The 23035-nt window shown below is 40.7% G+C and overlaps 1 protein-coding gene across 24 annotated transcripts in view; it reads right to left on the reverse strand.

Moving 5' to 3' along the window:
* The window catches only part of ADGRL3 (adhesion G protein-coupled receptor L3), a 1804713-nt gene that overhangs the window by 1084109 nt on the left and 697569 nt on the right, over positions 1-23035 (reverse strand). For all 24 annotated transcript variants that reach the window (XM_033915103.1, XM_033915068.1, XM_033915049.1 and 21 more), the window contains one exon: positions 21769-21932. In XM_033915103.1, the coding sequence (XP_033770994.1) occupies positions 21769-21823 (55 nt within the window). In that variant the 5' untranslated portion in view covers positions 21824-21932. The remainder of the gene's footprint in view (positions 1-21768; positions 21933-23035) is intronic.

Below are 23035 nucleotides of genomic sequence, written 5' to 3' on the forward strand. Positions count from 1 at the left end.
AGGCAAGCAGCAGGTGTCACCCATGGTGGGAGCCGCATCATTTGGGTACCGGTGGTCTGTGGGCATGAGCTCCTGTTGCAAGCTGCTGGAGATTCATTTGGTGCTGGCTGGAGGTGGCAGGAAAGGCCCCTGGTGGATGTTCATGCATGCATGTAATATTGCATCTGTGCATGCTCAGAAGACTTCCAGACGTAGTGCTGTGTTCTGGCAGAGCCAGGACCTTTTTTGCCACCTCCAGCCAGTGCCAAACAAGCTTCCAGTGGCTTGCAAAAAGAGCTCCTAACCCTAAACCACTGGTAACCATGGTGGGACTGCAACTGACGCGGCTCCCACCCACGGGTGACCCTCTGCTGTCACTGGAGAGGTACCCATCTTCTGAGAGAGAAGGTGAGGAAAGGAGTTTTGTGTGGGGGTGGGATGAGATGGGACAGTGTGGGGCTAGGCAGGAGGGCCACATGCCCTCTTTTTATTTAAAAAAATATGGTAACTCTAGGTAGAGCTATATATTATGAGCTGACTTTAGGCCTATACTTTTCACACAGGGATAACAGGCCTGTGTCCAGGTTGGCTAAATTCTGTGGCTAAAATTATTTGGCTAGGCCGTGGCAGATTCAGGCCATAGTACCTGTTTGACAGAGTGAAGGAGATATCTGCAGCCCCAAACTAGGTCAGGGAGGTTTTTCTTGATATCAACTCTTCAGTTTCCTCTCACTCCCCCCAATTTTTCAATACCAGATGGAGGGAGGCTGAAAAACAAACAGACTGAGCTGATGAGAAGCTACTATGATTTCCCAGCTCAGGGGTGATCTGTCTAGGAAGGAAAGTAAGGGAGCATCAGCACTAGGGGCCATATTCTATAAACAGCGTCCCGATTGTAGGTGGTGGTAGGCGCCCTACACATTTTCTAAATAAAAAAAAAGCAACCCGAAGGCTGCCTATACTGTAGGTGTCTGTCGTGATTGAGGGAGATACATAGGGATGCTTAAGCTCACCCAAGGCTGGGCGTGGTTTGCCCGGAAATGGCCGTAGGAGAGATTAAGTGGCCATACATTTCAATTAGATGTGGCCGCTGAACTGATTGCGGCAAATAAATTTTCCAGCCGTGATCAGTTGAGAGGCCACAGCAGGGAACCCTCAAACCCCACCACAAGTCTGCTGGCAGGAGGGATGCCCACTCCCTCCCGCTGTCACCCCCAAATCTCCCCCCCCACACACTCACTGTCTGTGGAAGTTGGGATGCCCACTCCCTCCTGCCACAAACTGTGAAACAATCCCGGCAGGAGGGATGCCCACTCCCTCCTGCTGGCACCTCCACAACATCCCTGGCAGGAGGGATGCTCAATCCCTCCTGCCTCCAATCCCTAAACAATCCCCAGCAGTAGGGATGCCCACTCTCTCTTGCCGGCACAAATCCCCGGCAGGAGGGATGTCCAATCCCTGCTGCTGGCACCCTCTCAACATCCCCAGCAGGAGGGATTCCTAATCCCTCCTACCGGCATCCCCCTGAACCCCCATCCCTAAAAGCCCACCAAGACTCCTCCCCGGACCTTTAACAGGAAGGCCAGTCAGAGGGATGCCTACTCCCATCAGATGGAATGCCCGCCTTTTCAGAATGGTGGGCCTTCCTCTTCCCGGTGCATCCTAGGATGTACCAGGAAGGGGCCCAAGGTCCTGATTGGCCAAGGTGCCTAAGGGTTTTAGGCACCTGGGCCAACCGGAGTCTTAGGTATCCTTCCCAGTGCATTCTAGGATGCACTCGGAGTGGCCTAAGACTCCAATTGGCCATATCCCTAAGACTCTTCCCATTTGAGAGGCTTTAGGTATCTTGCCAATCAGAGTCTTAGGCCACTCCCAATGCATCGAGAGGGGCCTTAGGTGCCTGAGTCAAATCAGGGTTTGACCTTTCCCCGGAGCATCCCAGGATGCACCGGGAAGGGGAAGGCCTGCCATTCTGAAGAGACAGGCCTGCCAGCCGGAGTAGGCATCCCTCTGGCTGGCATTCCTGTTATAAGTCCAGGGGATGGGTCTGGGTGGACTTTAAGGGTGGGGAGGCCAGCAGGAGGGAGTGGGCATCCCTCCTGTTGGGGATGTTGGGGGGAGGGGGTCAGAAGGAGGAAGGGTTCATATTATCAAACCGTGGTAGAGCTTTTTACCACGGGCTGGCAAGGTAAATGCTCCGATATTCATTCAATTCCTATGAGCATCAGAGCATTTACCTCGCTGGTCCGTGGTAAAATGCTCTACCATGGTTTGATTAAAGCCAGTGTTAAGTTTATTAAATTTTATTTTAGTAGGGTTTTTTTTGTTTTTTTTAATCCAAAATTTTAAACACTAGCCTATAATAAAGGCATTGCTCATGAACAGTACAATTTTAGGGAGGCTTGAAGTACATTTATTTATTTAATAAAATACTAATTGTACAGTTTCTGTAACTGGTCAGAAAGTTAGTAAAGCAGTCTGCTTAATGTTCTTAAGCATCATAGCCCGCAACGCAAAATGATAAACTAGGGTTTACTTTGCATCAGTGCCCAATGTGCTATTCTATGATTTCTAAGCATTTCTGATACCAGGGATACAATTCTAGAGTGTCAGAGCCTGCGATAAGAATCCCATCGTGGATTTGGCAAATCACCAAAATGCCAATTCCTTTTTCTTTTCCATTTTCAATCATACTAAGTATAACAAAACATTATTAGATTTCTTATTTGCAGCAGTCTCTCCGAGTAATAAATAAGAACAGCAAGCTTTTTAATTAAGTCTGACTTTAAGATAACAAAATGCAACAGCAAGAACTGATGTTAACTCTTCATATCGGTGAAAGTATAGGCGGGAATTAAAACCTCCTGCAAGAAGCTTCATTGCATAGAAGTCTGTGGATTTTGTTTTATTCAATATGTTCCAGTGTACTTACTTACTCCCCCCCCCCTTTTTTACAAAACCATAGCGTATTTTTTAGCGCCGGTCACGGTGGCTACAGCTCCGAAACTCATAGGAATTCTATGAGTGTTGGAACTGTTACCGCCATGGCAGGCGCTAAAAAACCGTGCTGTGGTTTTCTAAAGGGGGGGGAGGGGTAGGAAGGAATACAAAGGGTGCTTCAGCGTTAGCATGCACAAACAATTAGCGCTCACTAAACGCTGAATATGCCCATAGGAATATAATGGCACTAGGAATGTACTTAAGATAAAGTATTCACCACAGTAAACACCCTTGGCCAACTTTAAGATCCTGAGTAACAACTTTGTATATCAAAAGACTTTTTTACAGAGATTGAAGTGTTATGTTTGACACCGTATCTAGTAATTATTTAATTTTTTTATGTAAATTTTTATAGATAGCATTAAAGCTGGTATATTTTTAAATAAGCCCATATAAATTATTCCATTATTAAAGGTTTTCAGTAGTACAGTATTCCACCCTCCCCCGAAATTCACAGGTGTTATGTTCACGGAGTGACCGTGAATGTTGAAAAATTGCAAATATCAGAAGAGTACTGTAATTGGCACTCCCCCCTCCTCCTCCTCTCTTGCTCCAGCCCGAGCTGTGCCGCTTACCTGGTTGCCCAGTTCTTCCTGCTCACACCTACCATTTCACCACCTCAGGAAACTTAGCTTCCCCGTTGTCGGTTCCTGCGCACTCCTCCTCATCTTCTACCTGCACAGCCTCGCATGGGAAGCGCACTCCAGGTTTCCATGAGAAGGGGCGTTACCTAGCACAGATTTTCGCAAGCATGTGGATGCTGACGTCAGGAGTGACGCAATCGCCATATTGATGGTGGGAGGAGAGAATTTGTAGTTCTGCTTTCCCCTCTCACTGCGTTGTGACAGAGACCTTTTCATTTGGTCAGTCATTTGCAGTATTTTCTGACCGGAAGAGGCCATTGAAAAAAAAGCTATCATTGGGAGCATTTACGACCTCCTCTTTAGAAGGTGCTAAGGGCTCTTGCGTTATGGGTGTGTTAACTAGCATACTAGCTGGTTAGTGTATCCACGCCCATTCTCTGCTTCTGACATGCCCTTCCCCCAAATTTAAAAACATAATTACTGCATGCTTACCCCCCAGATTCTATATATGGTGTGTGCAATAATTGTCCATTATGAATAACAAGAAATCAATTGGCACTAATATAATTTATGGGGAAGCACCGTGCTATCCGACTCAATTTTTTTATTTTTTTGCAAATCATTTTTATTAAAGTCAACCAGAGGAACAAACGGGATACAGTAAGAACATATGCAAACAAAAGTGTCTGTGAACAATGCAAAACGATCATCAACAGCAGATGATATATGAATAACTTAACGACCATATGCATAAAAGAAGAAAGACAGAGGAGGAGATGACCAGGACCCCCACCTTTTCAGCCGTGCAGATCACGCTTTACAATCACGGGGAGAGATGAAATTGGAAGCAGTGATAGTGAGTGGTGTGCACTATCTGAAAACTTGGGCATTGGCTATTTTGATAGCAGGTCCACGAATATGGGGTTTTAAGGAACGGTTAGACTCGTCTCTTTGTTAAAGCTTTTGACTAGATACTTAATGAAGTTATGTAGACATATGCTTTAATTTGGCAAATTTGCATAACTGATGCTCAGGTATCAAGCCATGTGCATATGTCTATTTGTGAGCGTTTGTAATTTTAAATGTATATTTTACTTGTATTCCACTTTGGTTTAAATGGAATAAACCTTTTTCAAATAAATAATTTGAATTTACAACTTTCTAAATGTTTTCTCTAAAGCGGTGTCTGTAGTTTATTCTTCCCCTTTTACAAAACCGCTTAAGAGGTTTTTAGTGCCGGGCGGCTCTGCGCTGCTCCTATGAGTGTTGAGCAGCACAGAGCATTCAGCGCGCTGGCCAGTGCTAAAAACCTCTTACGCAGTTTTGTAGAGGCGGAGGGGTCATTGTTGAGGTTTTTCATGAAGTTATACTAGAGGAGTTTGTTTTATGTTTAAAATTTTTCTCTAGTAATTCTCACCGAATATAATGCTATCACCTTACTATGATGTTTCTTTCATTTAAGTCTATTTGCCTAAAATGTTTTCTTGATGTTTCCTTCATTTAAGTCTTTTGCCTAAAACGTTTTCTTGAGCTTTTTCTTTCAAGGCACTTTCAATACGGAATGCTATTCTGGGTGAGATTCGCTATTTGGATTCTTACAGTTTGTTCCGTCACAATCTTAAGACTCCCTATTTTAGCAGTTCTTTTGAGTTCATTCTAGTTTAATGCTATTGTAGATAATACTAGCTTTATCTATTTCAATTTTTTTATTGTTGAACAGATTAAAATAAATGCAATACGCATACCTCTTCCATTGCAACATGGTTCAACAAATACAGTTTTAGGTAAGACCCTCCAAACCCAACCACCCACTCAACCCCTTCCCAACCCAAACTGTCTCCACACACTTAATACTAGTTTTATTATTGTATTTATCATCTCTGTGTCATTAATGTCTATTTTCTAAACCAGATTGGGACCTCAGTGTGAGGATAAAGGTAGAATAGAAGTCTAAGGAATGGAACAGAATAAATTTCAATGCACAATCTCAAAAGAGGTTATGACCATGGAAGGGGCATGGGCAGGTAATGGGTATTCCTAGAAATTATGCGCCTAGTTATAGAATGTACCCAATCCAACAGAATTTATGTGGTTTTAACTGGTGTATAGTGTTGCATATAAATTTTAGTCATAAGGCGGGTCACTATGCTTATACTATAAACTGTGTCTAACATTAGGCACAGTTTATAGAACACTAAAAGTGTTTTTATTATGTACCAATTTTTCCAGCACCATATATAGAATTTAAACCTCAGTGTGTACAACTGACAGACCTAACATGGAAAAGTTCAGTGCATTCTACATTAGGCTATTTTTGCTGCATTAGGTATGTGGAAATGCCTAACACAGGTTAGTAACAGCCAGGGAAGAAAGAATGTCTATTTCCACAGCATGTGAAGACCCTCAGTATTTGTACTAGTTCGAATGATAATTAGGGAAGAGGAAAGTCCCTTGGATTATCTAGAACCCCTCTCCAGACTAGAATGGGGAGAGTGACTTTGTTAATATCCAATAATCTTAGTCCTAGCCATTTCAATCCATTGTAAACTCATTCTGAACAAGCCTAACATCAAGGGCAGTGCTTGCCCCCAGTTTTGACCTTGCCCTCCCCCTTCCCCTCAACCCCTAACACATTCCCAGTACAATTGTTTCGCTCTAACTTCTGTTCAGCTAGTCGGAGCATACCACATCTGTGTTTCTCTCTTAGCCAGCTTCCCTTTTCAGTTTGCATCAGTGAGGCCCTCCAGTCTCAAGGGGCCTGCAAATAAGATTCATTTAGTCTTGAGACTGAAGCTAGTTGACATATCCAGCAGGTGCAGCCTCACCTGCCACTTTTCTCCTGCTGGTGGGAGGGAGGGAGAAAGAGAACCTCATACATGTAGAGGTATGAGAAAGGGCATAGAAGCAGAGAGATTGCAGATTCTGCAAACAAGAAGAGAGCATCAGGCAAGGAAGAATGAGTGAGAGTCTCTTGAAAGAAAATGGGACCAAATCAAAATAACACTATCTGCCCCCCCCTACCAAAGAGGCCACAATTCCACATTTCACAGATCACTACAAATATTGCATATTTTTCACCCTCTGCTCACTATATCATAACTACTCCCCCCCCCAAAAAAAAAAAAAATCTGAAAAGCCAATGGTTGAACAAGGTGCTCCTGATCAACAGATATATATGTACACATAAAACCTGCTTCTTAATGAACACAAACTCTTAAATGTTTGTTTTAATTTAGTCCCTAATCAAAATACAAGGAGCAAGTAATTAAAAAAAAAACATTAATACAAAGGTTTTATCACAATATATGCTGTAACGAAAATAACTGTTGTCTTAGCCTGTGCCATCAAAATGTGTACAGCACTCCTACACAAGTGATAAATGAATACAAAAATATTACCATCAGGATATTAACAATATCCCAAGTGCTAAAATGAGTCTACTCCTGATTTTAATCTTAATATAAATAAATCACCAGCATGTTAATAATGTGTATGCCTCTTATTCTTTACTTTACCTATTTATCAGGAATTATTTACAACCCTCCTCATCCACCTTCAGACTTCCTGTCACCCCCAGACCACTTTTTACCATGTGCAGCTTGCCAAGAAGAATGTTGGCCAATCAGAAGTGGCACCATTTTGTTGTACCTTTCAATAATTTTATGTCAGTCTTTTCACCTCTCTGTGTTTGGCACAGACCTCTGCTTAAAATTCATTTCAAAGAACAGAAGCAGGTCAAATTTTCATTCAGGAGTTATTTGAGTCAGCTCAACTATCAGTGGGTTCTATTTACATCATTATGAGTCTGTTTAATCAATTTTTAGAAAAGAAACTAATTTGCATCTGCTATGACAAAGGGTGTGAAAACTTATGGAATCAAAATGTTTTTTATCCATATTCTTAATGATGTTTTGAATATTCTGGTTAACTTCATTCATGCGGAACGTGTAGAGGATGCTGTGGAAATGTGTAAAACAAAATTCCTACTTTCAATTTGAAATGTGTTTTTTTAGATAGAAGAATGTGAAAAATGTACAAGCATGTAAGGACTTTCAAAGCGCTGTATGCTAGGAACTACCAAATCCCTGATCTAAAGTCTTGTTTTAACTTTGTCTCACCTCCAGCCACAAACGCTTTCTCTCGAACAAAAAAACAAACAAAAAAAAAAGTTCAGTGCATTTTAGGAACAACTTTATACCTCTGCTTTCATGGCTAGTTCAGAAAGACCTAAAAAGATGATTGAAAACTACTCTGTCTTTATGACAAATCTCCAAAATGCCATCAGTCACCAGAGTACGAATTGCATGAACCAGCATGAGACAGACTTAATTTCAGCAGCTTGAGCAAAGTGTCATGATCTGTGATGAAATGAAAGGTGCTAGCAAGCTGACTACATAAGAAGGTAGCATGTTAAATTGTGAGAATCTCAGGTATAACTTGTTGTTTTTATATTATCTACAACCAAAAGTGTTAAACCATCCGACTTAAAAATGATAACACATTCACTGTTCAAAAGAAGTCTTGTGTAAGAAGATAATATTTCAGAAAATTTCACATTGCTGTCATTTTTACCAACCTATCATTTATAAAAGCAAGTGTGATTTATTTCATAAAAATTAATACTATTTTGGAGTGTCAAGGGACTGAAGAATAGTTCTTACTACTATTTGTGGCTTCAGAGATAGTTTTGGATTCTGCTAGCACAAACAGATGCCTATATATAAGAATCTATTCTATAAACAAACATAGGTGCCTGCATTCCTTTTAAGAATACAGTGGAACCTTGGTTTACGAGCATAATTTGTTCCAGAAGCATGTAAACCAAATTACTCATTTATCAAAGCGAGTTTCCCCATAGGAAGTAAGGGAAACTCGCTTGATACATTCCCACCCATCTCCACCCCCAAGGCCAGCGGCGCTGCTCCAACCCCCCCCCCTCCCGATAACCGGCATTGCCCCCCACCCCCTTCGTGAACTGGCACCCCCCGCCCAGCATTCAGCCTTACCCCCCCCCATCTGGCACTGGCATGCAGCCCACAGGACGTGCCGGTGCAAGATGTTCCTGCCTCTTGCCTGGGCCTTGAGAATCTGCGCATGCTCAAAGCCTTCTGGTTCTCGTTCTCTCCGAGATTCTCGGAGATCTCCAAGAATCTTGGAGAGAGCGAGAACCAGAAGGCCTATGTATACCCTATCATAGCTATCCTCTTCATAACCTCTAATTTCTTATTATGTCCTTCCCTCATTTATTGAATTAGCTGTAAACCGTGCTGAGCTCTATCTTTATGGAGATGATGTGGTATACAAACTTAAGGTTTAGTTTAGTTTACATATTCAGGGCTTCCAGTCTCTTCTCATATGTCTTCTGGCACAAACCTCCTACCATTTCCATTGCCTTCCTTTGGTCTTCTTCAAGTCTTCTTATGTCCTTTGCCAGATACGGTCTCCAACACTGAGCACAATACTCCAAGTGGGGCCTCATCGACCTATACAGGGGCATCAATACCTTCTTTCTTCTACTGGTCATGCCTCTCTCTATACAGCCTAGTAGTGCTGCCCGATTCAGGAAAAAAAATTTTGATTTGATTCAGCCTATTGAATTGGTTTTTCAATTTGATTTTCATGCCCAATTGGGTGTTTCTTCCAAACATCCTGGTGGGTTTATTTTATAACCTCTTCACCCCACTTTGCCTTCTCCTAACCACACTAGCGCTATGGTGTAAACAAAATTAACAAACAAAAAAGATTTTTCCTCTCTCTGTTAAATCCTAGCTCACGTTTGCAGTCTAACACCAGCTCTGGCAGGATACACATTTCAAATCTAACATATTGTAATCACAAAACAGAAAATAAAATTAGTTTTTCTACCTTTTGTTGTCTGGTTATTTTCAAATCTTGTTGGTCCAAGGCTCTGGTTGTCTTCTTATAACTTGCTCGACAGGGTCTCCTTCTTTCTCCATGCTAACCATCCATCTGACATCTCTGTCCTCCCCTTCTGTTTCCCTTCCCTCCCCAGGAGGTCTGGCATCTTTCCTTTTTCCATGTCCCTCCACAGATCCACCTTTTCTTAACTACCCTTTCATCCAGCATCTCTCCCTCCTTCCCCACCACCCCAAGGTCCACCATCTCTCCCTTTCTTTTTCCAGCTACCCTCTATCCCCCCTCCACACCATCCCTTGTGTCCAACTTCTCTACCTTTCTGATCCTTCCCTCCCTAAATTCCATGATCAATCATCTCTCTCCCTCTCCTCTATTTTCAGACCCATTATTTCTTTCCCCCAAACTCCAGCATATGTACGTCTCTTTGAACCCCCTTCCCTCCGTGTACTTCTATACCAGGGCCCCCCTCCCCTGAAGGCCTGTCCCACCCCTTAAAGGTCTGCATCCTCCCCTTAAGGCCTGTCCCCCTCCCCTTGAAGGCCTGCATCCCCCCCCCCCCGAAAGCCTGCCTGTCCCCCTTTCTTTTAGCTCTTATGGTAACTGTAATGTTATGCTGATTAGGTACATGTCTCTTTAAGATTCACAGATGTTATTTAAATTGAAGCATCTTTATAACGCATGTGTGGCGTCTTACATTTGCTAACGCCATTTTGTCAAAGACGCTGTATGAACAGCACAGTGAGTAAACCCGTTTTTTAAGAAATGTTTTATAAATGTTTATGTCAGTATGTAGGATTAAATTATTATTCTCTGTGTTTGTAGAAGCCTCAGACCCCTGAAGAAGGCATTATTTAGGCGAAACGGGTCCCGTTGGGCACAGAGTGAACTTGGGCACAGACTGAATTTGGCATGATACAAAAGCCACTATTTAAGATAAGTGCTTTGTTTAAAGTTGATTATATTAGCACTTTATTGAAAAATTTGCACTTTGTAGCAGCACTAAAACAAGTGGAGCTCAATGATTGATACTTATACCTACCAAAGCCGTCTGAACAATCGTATATGATTTGACGGTGTAGGTATCTGAGAGCTCCACGGGTATAGACATTTGTTATATCAGTCTATTTTCTTGTCTGTTTCCAGATTTGTGAGACTGAGAGCCATCACATTTTGATTGAGTGTCCCCCTTGAAGGCCTGTCCCCCCCTTGAAAGCCTGCACCCCACTAAAGGCCTGTCCCCCCCTTGAAGGCCTGCCTGCCTGTCCCCCATGAAGGCCTGTCTCCCCCCTGAACGCCTGTCTGCCTGTCCACCCTGAAGGCCTGCTCGCCCCATCCCGAAGAACTGCATGCCCCCTGGCCTCCCTACACTATTTACTGTATAGAAGCAGCCTGCAGCAAGATTGCGATGCCAGCGATCTTTGCGCTGTTTCGGTGATGTTTCCTCTGCCGCGGTCCCGCCCCTCCTCTGATATCAGAGGAGGGGCAGGACTGCAGCGGAGGAAACAGCACTGAAGCAACACAAAGATCGCTGGCATCGCGATCTTGCTGCAGGCTGCTTCTATACGGTAAATGGTGCGGGGAGGCCAGGGGGAAGCGAGTTGCCGGGGAGGGGGGGAGCCGGACGCCAGGGGGGGAACGGAAGCCAGGGAGGGGAACCGGACAGCAGCATTAACCGGTTGACGCTCCTCCCTCACCCTCTAAAGCAGGTGTGGCAGTGGCTGGCCGGCAAGAGCAGCGCTGCCGCTCCTGCTTTAGGGGGGCGAGTGGGGTAGGGTCAGCCGAATCGGAAAGCCAATTTTTTTGTGTTTTGAATCGAAGTGAATCGGTGAACCGATTTGAATCGTGAATCGGGCAGCACTACAGCCTAACATCCTTCTGGCAACAGCCACTGCCTTGTCACACTGTTTCTTTGCCTTTAGATCTTCAGACACTATCACCCCAAAGTCCTTCTCCCCATCCATGCATATCGATCTCTCACCTCTCAGCAGATACGGCTCCTTCCAATTTCTAATTCCTAAAGGCATTAAAACATTAAAGTACTCAAATGACAATCTTACAGGAAGGAGGGGAGGGTGGGAGACAGGGAGATAAAGAAGGGTGATATGAAGGTGTCAAAGAAGTAAAAATATGTTTTATAAAGCAAGAGAAAGCCAATGACAAAGTTCCACATGAACGACTACTTTGGAAAATTGCATGCCATGGAATTGAGGGTGAAATACTCATGTGGATTAAAAACTGGCTGGAGCATAGGAAACAGAGTGGGGGTAAATGGACAATTCTCAGACTGGAAGAGCATCACCAGCGGGGTGTCGCAGGGCTCGGTGCTTGGACCTGTGCTCTTCAACATCTTTATAAATGACCTGGACATTGGTACAACGAGTGAGGTGATTAAATTTGCGGACGATACAAAGTTATACAGAGCAGTGAAGACACAGGGGGATTATGAACATCTGCAACATGATATATCAAGCTCGAGAAATGGGCATCGACTTGGTAGATAAGGTTCAAAGTGGATAAGTGCAGTGATGCATGTCGGGAACAAAAATTTCATGCACGATTACAGGATGTCCATGGCGGTACTTGGAGACCTCCCAGGAAAGGGACTTGGGAGTTCTGATCGACAAGTCCATCAAACCATTTGCACAATGCGCTGTGGCGGCGAAAAGGACGAACAGAATGCTATGAATGATCAAGAAGGAGATCACAAACAGATCAGAGAAGGTTATCATGCCGCTGTACCGGGCCATGGTGCGCCCTCACCTGGAGTACTGCGTCCAGCACTGGTCACCGTACATGAAGAAGGACACAGTACTACTTGAAAGGGTCCAGAGAAGAGCGACTAAAATGGTTAAGGGGATGAAGGAGTTGTTGTACAGTGAGAGATTGGAGAAGCTGGGCCTCTTCTCCCTTGAAAAGAGGAGATTGCGAGGGGACATGATCGAAACATTCAAAATACTGAAGGAAATAGACTTAGCAGATAGACAGATTGTTCACCCTCTCCAAGGTAGGGAGAACGAGAGGGCACTCTCTAAAGTTGAAAGGGGATAGATTCCTTACAAATGTAAGGAAATTCTTCTTTACCCAGTGAGTGGTAGAAAACTGGAACGCTCTTCCGGAGTCTGTTATGGGTGAAAACACCCTCCAGGGTTTCAAGACAAAGTTTGACAAGTTCCTGCTAAATTGGTGAGACTGGACTCATTTGGAGCACTGGTCTTGGGGCCGCCGCATGAGCAGACTGCTGGGCAGCATGGATTATTGGTCTGACCCAGCAACGGCAATTATTATGTTCTTAAGCACTGTCTGGTGGGTTTCAAAATGTTTTATTATTTTGATCTCAAAGGTCTTGCGTTCCTGGATTGTCTTAATTTCCTTTTAATATTCTCACTATAAAATTGTTGATGCAATGTTCTGGTTTTCTGAAATGTCCTATGGAGGTGATATACTGGTTGGCATTGGAATTTTTAATATGATATCTGTGTAAATTAATCCTAGTCTTTAGCATCTAGTTTGCTTCTCCAATATAGCTCCTACAGATGCTAAAGACTAGGATTAATTTACAAAGAAATCATATTACAAATTCCAGTGCCAACCAGGATTTCACATCCGTAGGACATTTAGAAAACCAAAAACACTGCATCAATGATTCTATGTTTAAACAACATCTGTGGTTCGTGGTCAGTCATTGGAAAAGATGGAGAAGGGGCTAAATTTGTGGATAATGCAAATGGTGAATGAGAGAAGAAAAAAACAAAAAAAAAACCCCCAAAGTGGACAGCATTATAGAAACACACAAACATAAAAACAAGGGCAGACTTGTACGGTCTGTGTCTGTATATGGCCGTTTGGAGGAGGATGGGCAGGGGAGGGCTTCAATGGCTGGGAGGGTGTAGATGGGCTGGAGTAAGTCTTAACAGAGATTTTGGCAGTTGGAATCCAAGCACAGTACCGGGTAAAGCTTTGGATTCTCGCCCAGAAATGGCTAAGAAGAAAAAAAAAAAATTTAAATTGAATCAGGTTGGGCAGACTGGATGGACCATTCGGGTCTTTATCTGCCGTCATCTACTATGTTACTATGTTACTATGATGCCAGATAAAGGTCAAATGGCCTATCCAATCTGCCCATTCACAGTAACCATTATCTCTTCCTCTCTCTAAGAGATCCCACGTGCCTATCCCAAGCTTCCTTGAATTCAGACACAGTGCGTCTCCATCATCTGTTCCAGGAGACAGGGCTACCACCCTAACTGTAAAAAAGTATTTCCTTAGATTACTCCTGAGATTAACTCCATCCTATGCCCTCTTATTCCAGAGCTTCTTTTCAAATGAAAGAGATTGAACTCATGCACATTTACGCTATGTAGGTATTTAAATGTCTCTATCATATCTCCCCTTTCTGCCTTTCCTCCAAAGTATACATATTCAATATTTTTAAGTCCCAAAATCCTTGCGCACTTAAAGGAATGAATGTGAACTGCATGCCAGGATGGGCATCAACGTTCATTGACATGGCAGAATGTGATCCCATGTTGGAGTGCAATCTTTTTTTTTTTTTTTTAATCTTTATTGACATTTCAAACTTTTATAATGTATACAATTGAAGAATCAGAATAACTATATGAAAATACAATGTTATCATCACAATTAATACATTAAACAATTATTTTATCCCCTTCTTATCCTTTATAAATAATAATATATATGATGATAACAATACAATAGATTTTACTCTTTCAATTAAATATACCTCCCCACCCACCCTCCCTGGATGTGTAAGGAATCTAATTTAAAAAAAGGAGAAACATAATTTTAATTATAACATAATAAAATTAGTCAATGGACCCCCCATACCTCATTGAAGGACTTATTAGTACCTAAACGTTCTGCCATCATCTTTTCATATTTATATGTTGTACATAGTTACCCACCAAATTGAAATTAATCCTATCATGATTTTTCCAATTATATGTAATCATTTGAACCCTTATTCCTGTCAAAATCATTAAAAGGCGACTTTTATATTTATCTAAAGTGGGTTTAACATGGAGTATTGTTCCACATATTATCGCCTCATATGACAAGAGGATAGATGCTTCAAGAATAAGATTAATTTGTCCCCAGGTATCTGACAAGATCTGTGTTTGCCCTTACGCTGAGACACTTAACTTGAGAAGGAAAGCCTAGCCATTTTAGTGCACGCAAAACGCTAACGTGTCCATTATATTCTATGACTCTTTTACTAATCACCTTTCTTTTCTTCAAACACTAATACTTATTTCAACACATAGCTGATATGGTTAAGTGAACACTCAGACCCACAGCTGAGGTCCGGTGAAAAAATCACAGAGCAGCTGTTAAGGAGACCATCATAGTTGTTCACAGTCTCCTCCACCATATTATTTTTTGATTTAAGTTTGATTTGATGTTATCTAGTCTTTGTATGGTGGAGGAGACTGTGAACAACTATGATGGTCTCCTTAACAGCTGCTCCGTGATTTTTTCACCGGACCTCAGCTGTGGGTCTGAGTGTTCACTTAACCATATCAGCTATGTGTTGAAATAAGTATTAGTGTTTGAAGAAAAGAAAGGTGATTAGTAAAAGAGTTATTTATAGTGTCACCTTGGATAAGTAAGCTCCCTTGCAGTTTTTGAATTCATTATATTCTATGGACACATTAGCATTTAGCGTGCACTAATATTTAGCGCATGCTAAAACAGCTAGCGCGCCTTAGTAAAAGGACCCCTTTATGCTGTTTTGAGGTGCAAAATGTACTACTAGAACCTATCCTCTATTTTCTCATAGTCACAGCGCTTCATGATGCACAATTTCATGGTTTAAGGATTTTTCTGGGTATCAGACTACCGCAAATAATGAGAACAGACTATATCTGAATCATGTTTTTAAAAAATTAATACCCTTCTCCCTCCGTATTTGCGGGTTCATCAATTGCGGTTTCGATGATTCACGTTTTTTAGCTTGCTGGCTCCTCCCCTCAAATTACATCAGCTTGCACAGAGAAATTGCTGATTCCAAGCATTTACAGAGAAAAATTGCTGATTCCCAACACTTTCTTCACCGTGTTTTGCTTCCCCTTCATGAACAAGCCAGGTCTCCCACCATGTTATTTGTGATTTCACCATATTCATGATGGTTTTTAATAGAAAACAGTGAATAACATGAAAAAGTTATTTGCGGTTTTTCTGTATTCACAGGTCTGTTAGTCCCCTATCACAGTGAATACAGAGGGAGACCTCTGGGATAAGTTGGAAAATACCAACATTATAATAGCTCTTTGTGATCTTAGCTCTGAGCTTTAGTCCTTGCCACGGTCACTCATTCTAAAAGTGCAGGAGAAAACCATGCCAAGCATCAGCCTCTCTTTTACATATGATTATTTTCCTTTTCTCACACCCTCCAGTGGCATTAAAGGTGCATTTACTAAGACAAACATTGTACAGCACATACACAAACAAAGAAAGTCAAGTCAGCTTTTCAGAAAATGCAGAACTACTCTTGAAGATATAGTAACAAACTCTGGGGAGGGCTTAGATGGCTGGGATGATCAAGATGGGCTGGAGTGAACTTTGACGGAGACTCCAATAGACAGAACCGAAGCATACTACCGGGCAGGGCTCTGGTTTTCTGGCCCAGAAATATCTAAGAAAAAGGACCATTTAAATGATTAATTTATGGAGCATATATGGTTGGGCAGACTGGATGGACCAATTGGGTCTTTATCTGCCGTCATTTACTATGTTAATCTGGATCTCCCATATAAGCAAATTCATTACCAATGTCTTGGAAGCATAATCTGTACATCCTGCCTACAGTGCTAGGGTTGGGAGCCAATGACATAGAGTGTTCTGACTTTTCAACATCAATTTTAAACTCTTGTAAATGGACTCCCAGAACTGGAATAATCTCGATCTCATTGCTTATAGAGTTTATTAACCCTCATAGAATGAAAGATGTGCATATTTATTTGACCTAGTTATTTTCGGCAGAAAAATATGGATTTTGTTGAGATCCACAACAAGCTATTGATTTTCTGCCACTTAATTTTGATAAATCTGTGGTGGGTTTCTTTCATAATCAAAGAATCATCCAGCCTTATTGCAAACTGCAATGCCGTTGTGGTGAAATTAGGTGCAAGGATGAAACACAGGTTCCCACAAAATTAGGGCATATATTCACATGCCTCATGCCTTTCTTCAGAGATTTTCTTCTTTAACAGCTCCACTTCAATTTCAAAGTATATCACAAAATAAGTGATTATTTTCTTCAGGCCCCATTTATTTCAGCTTGGGAGTGCTGCATGATGCAGACAAAATCCCAGAGAGTATGAACCACTGCAGTGAATGATGCTTTATTGCACATTGTAGCCATGTCTCAAATGTTTCAGATCTGATGCATGTTGTCAGTTCTTTTAGGGTAGGGAAGGACGCGTTCTGATTGGTCCAATATATTTTATTCTATTTCAACAAGTAAATAATTATCTAATAACTTCTCAAACTAGAAGTATCCCTGTCCTCTCCAGGAGAATGTGAACAAATTAAGGTGGGGGAGAGGAGAAAGAATAAAGCAAAACAGTTTGTGCAGGAAGCAGCCTGCCACTGGTTTCCTCCTTTCTGCCCCACTGCCACTATTAAGAGAGCAGCAAAAGAGGCTTTTAAAAGTGTGTTATGTTCCATTCTGCAGCTGTGTAACAGTACAAAAAGAACCCCTAAGGAATGTAACAATCTCCCAAGAAATAAATCCAAAGGGAATGAGTTAATTTTACTGGGAATACATCTAGATAAATATGTGACTCAACCGCATTACATTTTTATATTGAGTATGTGTACCCTCATGTGTGTAGTCATAAGCTGTAAGAGCCTTAGTCTCTGCCAAGGGGGTGGAGGAGGGGTCGGTTGGGCAGGAGAGATTGGGCATTACTCCCGCTGCCAGGCATGTGTGTCGGTTAGTGGCGGAGGAGCTATAATACACGCGCTCAAGAAGCGTGCTTTTACTACTCCCACTAAAAAATAAAATAGACTGCAATTTATGATTCTCTTCATGTAAATTTTTATTTTTTCCATTAGCCACAGTCAAACACACGCCAAAAGATGCACTTTTAACAGTGCTGTCACTGTACCGGCACCCCCGGGGCCGGTCGATTATTTTTGTCAACGAAAACTAATGCCGCTCTTGGAGAATGGCTCGGTGATTTTTAAGAATCCACCAGCATGCTCATTCCAATACTGAAGAGCCCGTTTGTATGGCAGTGTCAGAGACTTCTAGAAAGCTCGCTAAAGACCGCAATCAGCAGTTTTGATAATCTAAAATGCATGCAGGCTAAACCATCTGGAAACCAGTTTAGCAACCATGTTAAAGTTTTAAGAATCTGGCCCTTAGTGCTTACAAACTGGGAAAGTGTTTTTGATGTTACAGTGGGTGATTATCTGGCATCCAGTGATCGCTACATAGTGTGCAATCATAAATTGCAGTCTCTTTTATTTTTTTAGTGGGAGTAGTAAAAGCATAAGTATAGAGAGAAGGTTCAAAAATAAAGGTTCTAGAATTTAAAAAAAAAAACTTTGTTCAGATGGGGAAATTACATCAAGTAATTGTTATCTAGATGGAAACATCTGGAAGAAGTAAGAATCTGAAAGAAGTAGGAAAGCAGTGGGCAAAACTGAAAGGAGCTATTGTAAGGGCAACAAATCATTTTGTAAGGAAAGTAAGTAAAAGTAAGAGGAAAAGAAGGTCGCTTTGGTTTTCAAATGTAGCAGCTGAGAAGGTAAGGAAAAAAAAGAGGTTAGCTTTCATAAACTACAAAAGATCGCAGAAAGAGGAAGACAGGCTAAAATATCTGGAAAAGTTAAGAGGTTGGGTAGTCAGGAAAACAAAGATGCAAATGGACGAAAAAATAGCCGACAGTAAAACAGGGGACAGCAAAACAGAGGGACAAAAGTGGCATTGCGAGACTCAAAGGTGAAGGGGAAAAATATATAGAAGCTGATAAAGATAAGGCTGAATTGCTTGGCAAATATTTATGTTCTGTGTTCACAGCTGAAGCACTGGGAGAGACTACAGAAAACAGAAACAAATAGAGATAGGGTGCGGTAGATCCCAATCGATTTTCAGAGAATTGTGCTCATGAAGAGCGGTATAGAAGCTCTCAAAAAACAAACTAACTAAAGGTGGACAAAAGTGATGGGGCCGAATGGTATACATCCAAGGGAACTGAAGGAACTTGGGGAAATTCTGGCGGTTCCACTGGCTGACCTTTTCAATGCTTCTCTAGAGTCAGGAGTGAAACCAGAGGACTGGAGAAGAGTGGATGTGGTCCCTCTCCACAAAAGTGGAAGTAAGGAAGAAGTAGGGAACTACAGTCAAAGTCTGAATTTTGTGGTAAGTAAATTAATGGAAACAATTTTTTTAAAGCAGAGAATACTGACATTGCTCGAATCCAGTGGATTACAGGATCTGAGGCAACATGAGTTCACTAGAGACAGGTCTTGTCAGACAAATCTGATCAATTTCTTAGACTGGGTGACCAGAGAATTGGATAGAGGGAGTGTGCTAGAAAAAGGGAAAGTCTGAACACTCAGCGATAGGTTATTCCAAAGTGTGCTTTATTGGAGAATAGCACTGTATCAAACAAGTGGACTAGACCCTGGCAGTGTTTTGGCAATCCTGCCTTTGTCAACAGTCTAGTATTGTATCAAAGAGCATATAATAGACATAAATATGCATATAGAAAACAATAATAAACATAAGTTAAAACAGCAAGGTCAGCATAGATAAGAACATGATATAAATAAATGCAATAATATAAATGAAAAGAGAGAGAATAAAATATTGACATATTAGCCTAAAGGCACACTAATACTATTCTTAAATGATAATAAAAAAGATAAAACTACAAAATGACCTAAAATAGGGACCGATATTGCATCAAAAAACATATATAAATATAGATATAAATGTACAGAAGCACACATATAGAAGACAATAATAAGCATATATGAATAAGCAAAAGTTGAAATACCAGAATTCACATTAGTAAGAACATGATATACCTTGAATACAGTGATATGCATAAAAGCACAATAAAAACGATACACGTGAAATATTAAAGTGTTAGTATATTAGTGTTAAGGACACACTAATACTGTTCAAAATCAAAACTAGATAAAACAAAAAGAGTGATACCTCTATTATGCTAAAATAAAATGACCAGTAAACATGATGAAAATAAAAACAATGTATCTCTAGAGCAGATATTATAGTAACAATGGAATCTTAAATAAAATGTACTTGAAGTATTAATATATTCCAAACTGACTTTGCAGAGAAAGGAGTACTTTGGAGGAAAGACAGGAGAGGGGAGATATGATAAATACCTATGTGGCATAAATGTGCTTAATTTGAAATGAAACTCCAGAATGAGAGGGCATAGAATGAAGTTAAGAGATAAGCTCAAGAGTAATCTAAGGAAATACTTTTTACAGAAAGGGTGGTTGATGTGTGGAACAGTCTCCTGGAATCGGTGGTAGACACAATGGCTGTGTCTGAATTCAAGAAAGAATGGGATAGGCACATGGGATCTCTTTGGGAGATGATGAGATAGTGGATGGGCAGGCTGGGTGGGCCATTTGGCCTTTATCTGCCATCATGGCATGCATTACTTACAGTATTCTATAAGTTACATTCATAATTGGGAGCTCCCCCATGTCCTGTCCATGCTTTATGCATTTATATGTGCCTCTTTCTAAAACACACAATTTAAATTAAATGGGGGTATTTGTAGAATAGTGATTAGGTGCCCTGCTGACACTTTTGTGGTTACGTGTACACATACGTTTGTAATTGCTAGTATTATGGACATTTACACATGAAGAGATAAATAAATGCAGGCATCTAGATTATAGAATTGTCCTTATATTTGCCAAATTCACAGCTACCTCAAAGGAAGCTGGCAGAAGGACTCACTGCTCCTTCTCCTGCTGGCTCAGCATCTCTGAATCGCCTTTACAACAGCACTACTAGCATAACTTTAAAGAAAAAAAATTCCAAAACACTCACTGAAAAAAGGAGGAAATACAAGGGGTGACATCGATCTTTCTTCCTAAAGATTTTACATAGCAAAAGGGGGCAACCAGCTTTAAGAAAGCTGTGGCAGCATCTAGGTTTGGCCAAACTATTTAGGCATCTATTGCTGAAAATCAGGCTAAGCTAACTTTGTTCCCACTAATTTGACTCTTCCCCTGGCCACATCTATGTACTAGCAACCTAATAAAAGTAGGCATGGAATCCTGAAGATTTGTATGGATCGTCTACAATTTACAAAAATGATGAAACCACAATTATTTGAACGACGACTCATTGTTACTACATATTGAAAAGAATTTTGATGGTTTCGTACTTTTGCACTTCTTTTTTAGAGTGCGATGCTTATGTGTGGCATGAAGAGATTTTTAGTTTCAGTTTAGGTTGATTATATTTTGTTAGATCATAAATATTATAGAAATAATATGTGCAAATGCATTGTTTGATGAAATATGTTTTGTATGGAAGCTGCTTAGGTTTAAGTGGTCTAGAAATTTTGAAAATAATAAAATAAATTTAAGACCTAAACTCCAGTCAAGTTCCAAAGAGATCAGAATACAGTAGATGCCTGTTTTTGTTTTTTTTTGTTTTTAGAGCAGCGTATGACTCATAGGATTCACTGTGTGTGTATGTCATGTGATCTGCCACTTTCATGCAAAGAATTCTAAGCTTTTTTGTTTCCCACGATGGACTTGCAAGTTTACAAAATGCAGTCTGGCAGACAGTCTCCTCCATCTTGAATTCAGACAGTCTTCATCTCTACTACCTCCCTCAGGAGACTATGCCACACATATACCACCTATTCTATAAAGAAGTATTTTCTTATATTTCTCCTGAGGCTCTCACCTCTCAACTTCATCCTTTGCCCTCTCCTTCCGGAGTTTTCCTTCCTTTGAAAAAGACGTACCTCCTGTACATTAATGCCACAGAGATATTTAAATGTCTCTATCATAACCCCTCTCCCCCATCTTTCCTCCAGAGTATGCATATTAAAGTCTCTAAGTTTGTTTCCATAAGGGAATAAAGTGGGAGGAAAATGTATATTTTTTTACAAATATTTCTACTAGAATGTATATCAGACAAGACAACCAGGGTTAAACAGTGATTTTACTCAACCATAAACTACAGATATACTAGTGTTTCTGTTTCCTCTCTATATGCTGAATGGGAATTTGTGCCTTTTATAACAAAACATTTTGACACCAACAACAACAAAAAAAAGAAAGCTTTTCTCACCGTGTATGACAGGTGCTAACAGCATCAGGAAGGATAGCAGCTGAGGTGACCACATGGCTGTGGGATATGACCTAAAGATGTCTGTACAGTGAGCTTTTTTTTCAAAAGAACAAAGCGTCCTTTCGGATCTTCTTCTGTCTCCTCTGTTAGACCATGAATTGATTCTCAAGTAAAAAAAAAAAAAAAAAAAAGAAATAGAAATGAAAACGTAAAAAATAAAAAAAATAAAAAATTCACCAGTCCAGTGTCTGCAAAGAGAAAGAACAAAAAACAGATTGGTAATCACTCCACGTACATTAAGCAGCAAAAGCCTTCAAGATGTTCTCAATCTATATCCTGGTCACAGATTGCCAGGCTTCTTTACAGATCAGGTAAAATGAATCTATGTTTACAGGTAGCATATCATAAACACACATTTTTATGTGTAATTAATGTGCATTCTTGGGTTATACACAATTCTTCAAAGAAGAACTTATAAATGTGAACTGCCACTGAATATACATATAACTAAATGTATCATTAGCAGTTATATATCAACATGCCTATATAGAGAACATTTGTGCAAAGATTATTCTATAATGGAATACAGTTGTTTGTTTATTTAAGATTTGATATACCGCTGCTGCATTTTACAGGCCTAAGCGGTTTACAATGTATCAAACTAAAATGAAATTAGGTACTTGAGAAAAACTACCTTATCTGTCCCGAAGGCCCACAATCTAGCTAAAGTACCTGATAAACTATAAATATGTAATAACAACATATAATACATTTCCAAGATCAAAAATCAAAGAGATAGAAAACAGAAAGAATGAAAGAAGATAAAAAATTAAAAATAAAACAAATTTAAGAGATAGAAATGTCTCTGAAGCGGCCTGATAACAAACAGTCATATTTTAGTGCAGGTCTTAATACAACTCCCGGCATAGCACACTTCACAGATCCATCACTGGCAGAGCTTGAGAGCATCAAAGAAATTAACATTTCTAAAACATATCCACTAAAAACTGTTATATGAAATAAATAAAGCCAAATCAACACGAATCAGTACAAATTAATGTAGATTGCGGTCCCCATTCCATTATTCAATTTGGGATGTCTCTTAAAATTTGGAAATGATTCTTCCTTCCTTAACTCTACTGATAAATTGTTCCACAATATTGGAACCAAGTAGAAAAATGCACCTAGTTGCCTAGTTTCCTCTATAGAATACTAGCGTAACCAGGTATATATGTGTTTCACATTAAGGGCACAAGCACTTCTGCCA

This window comes from Geotrypetes seraphini, chromosome 1, assembly GCF_902459505.1.
Source record: "Geotrypetes seraphini chromosome 1, aGeoSer1.1, whole genome shotgun sequence".
Taxonomy (NCBI): Eukaryota; Metazoa; Chordata; class Amphibia; order Gymnophiona; family Dermophiidae; genus Geotrypetes; species Geotrypetes seraphini.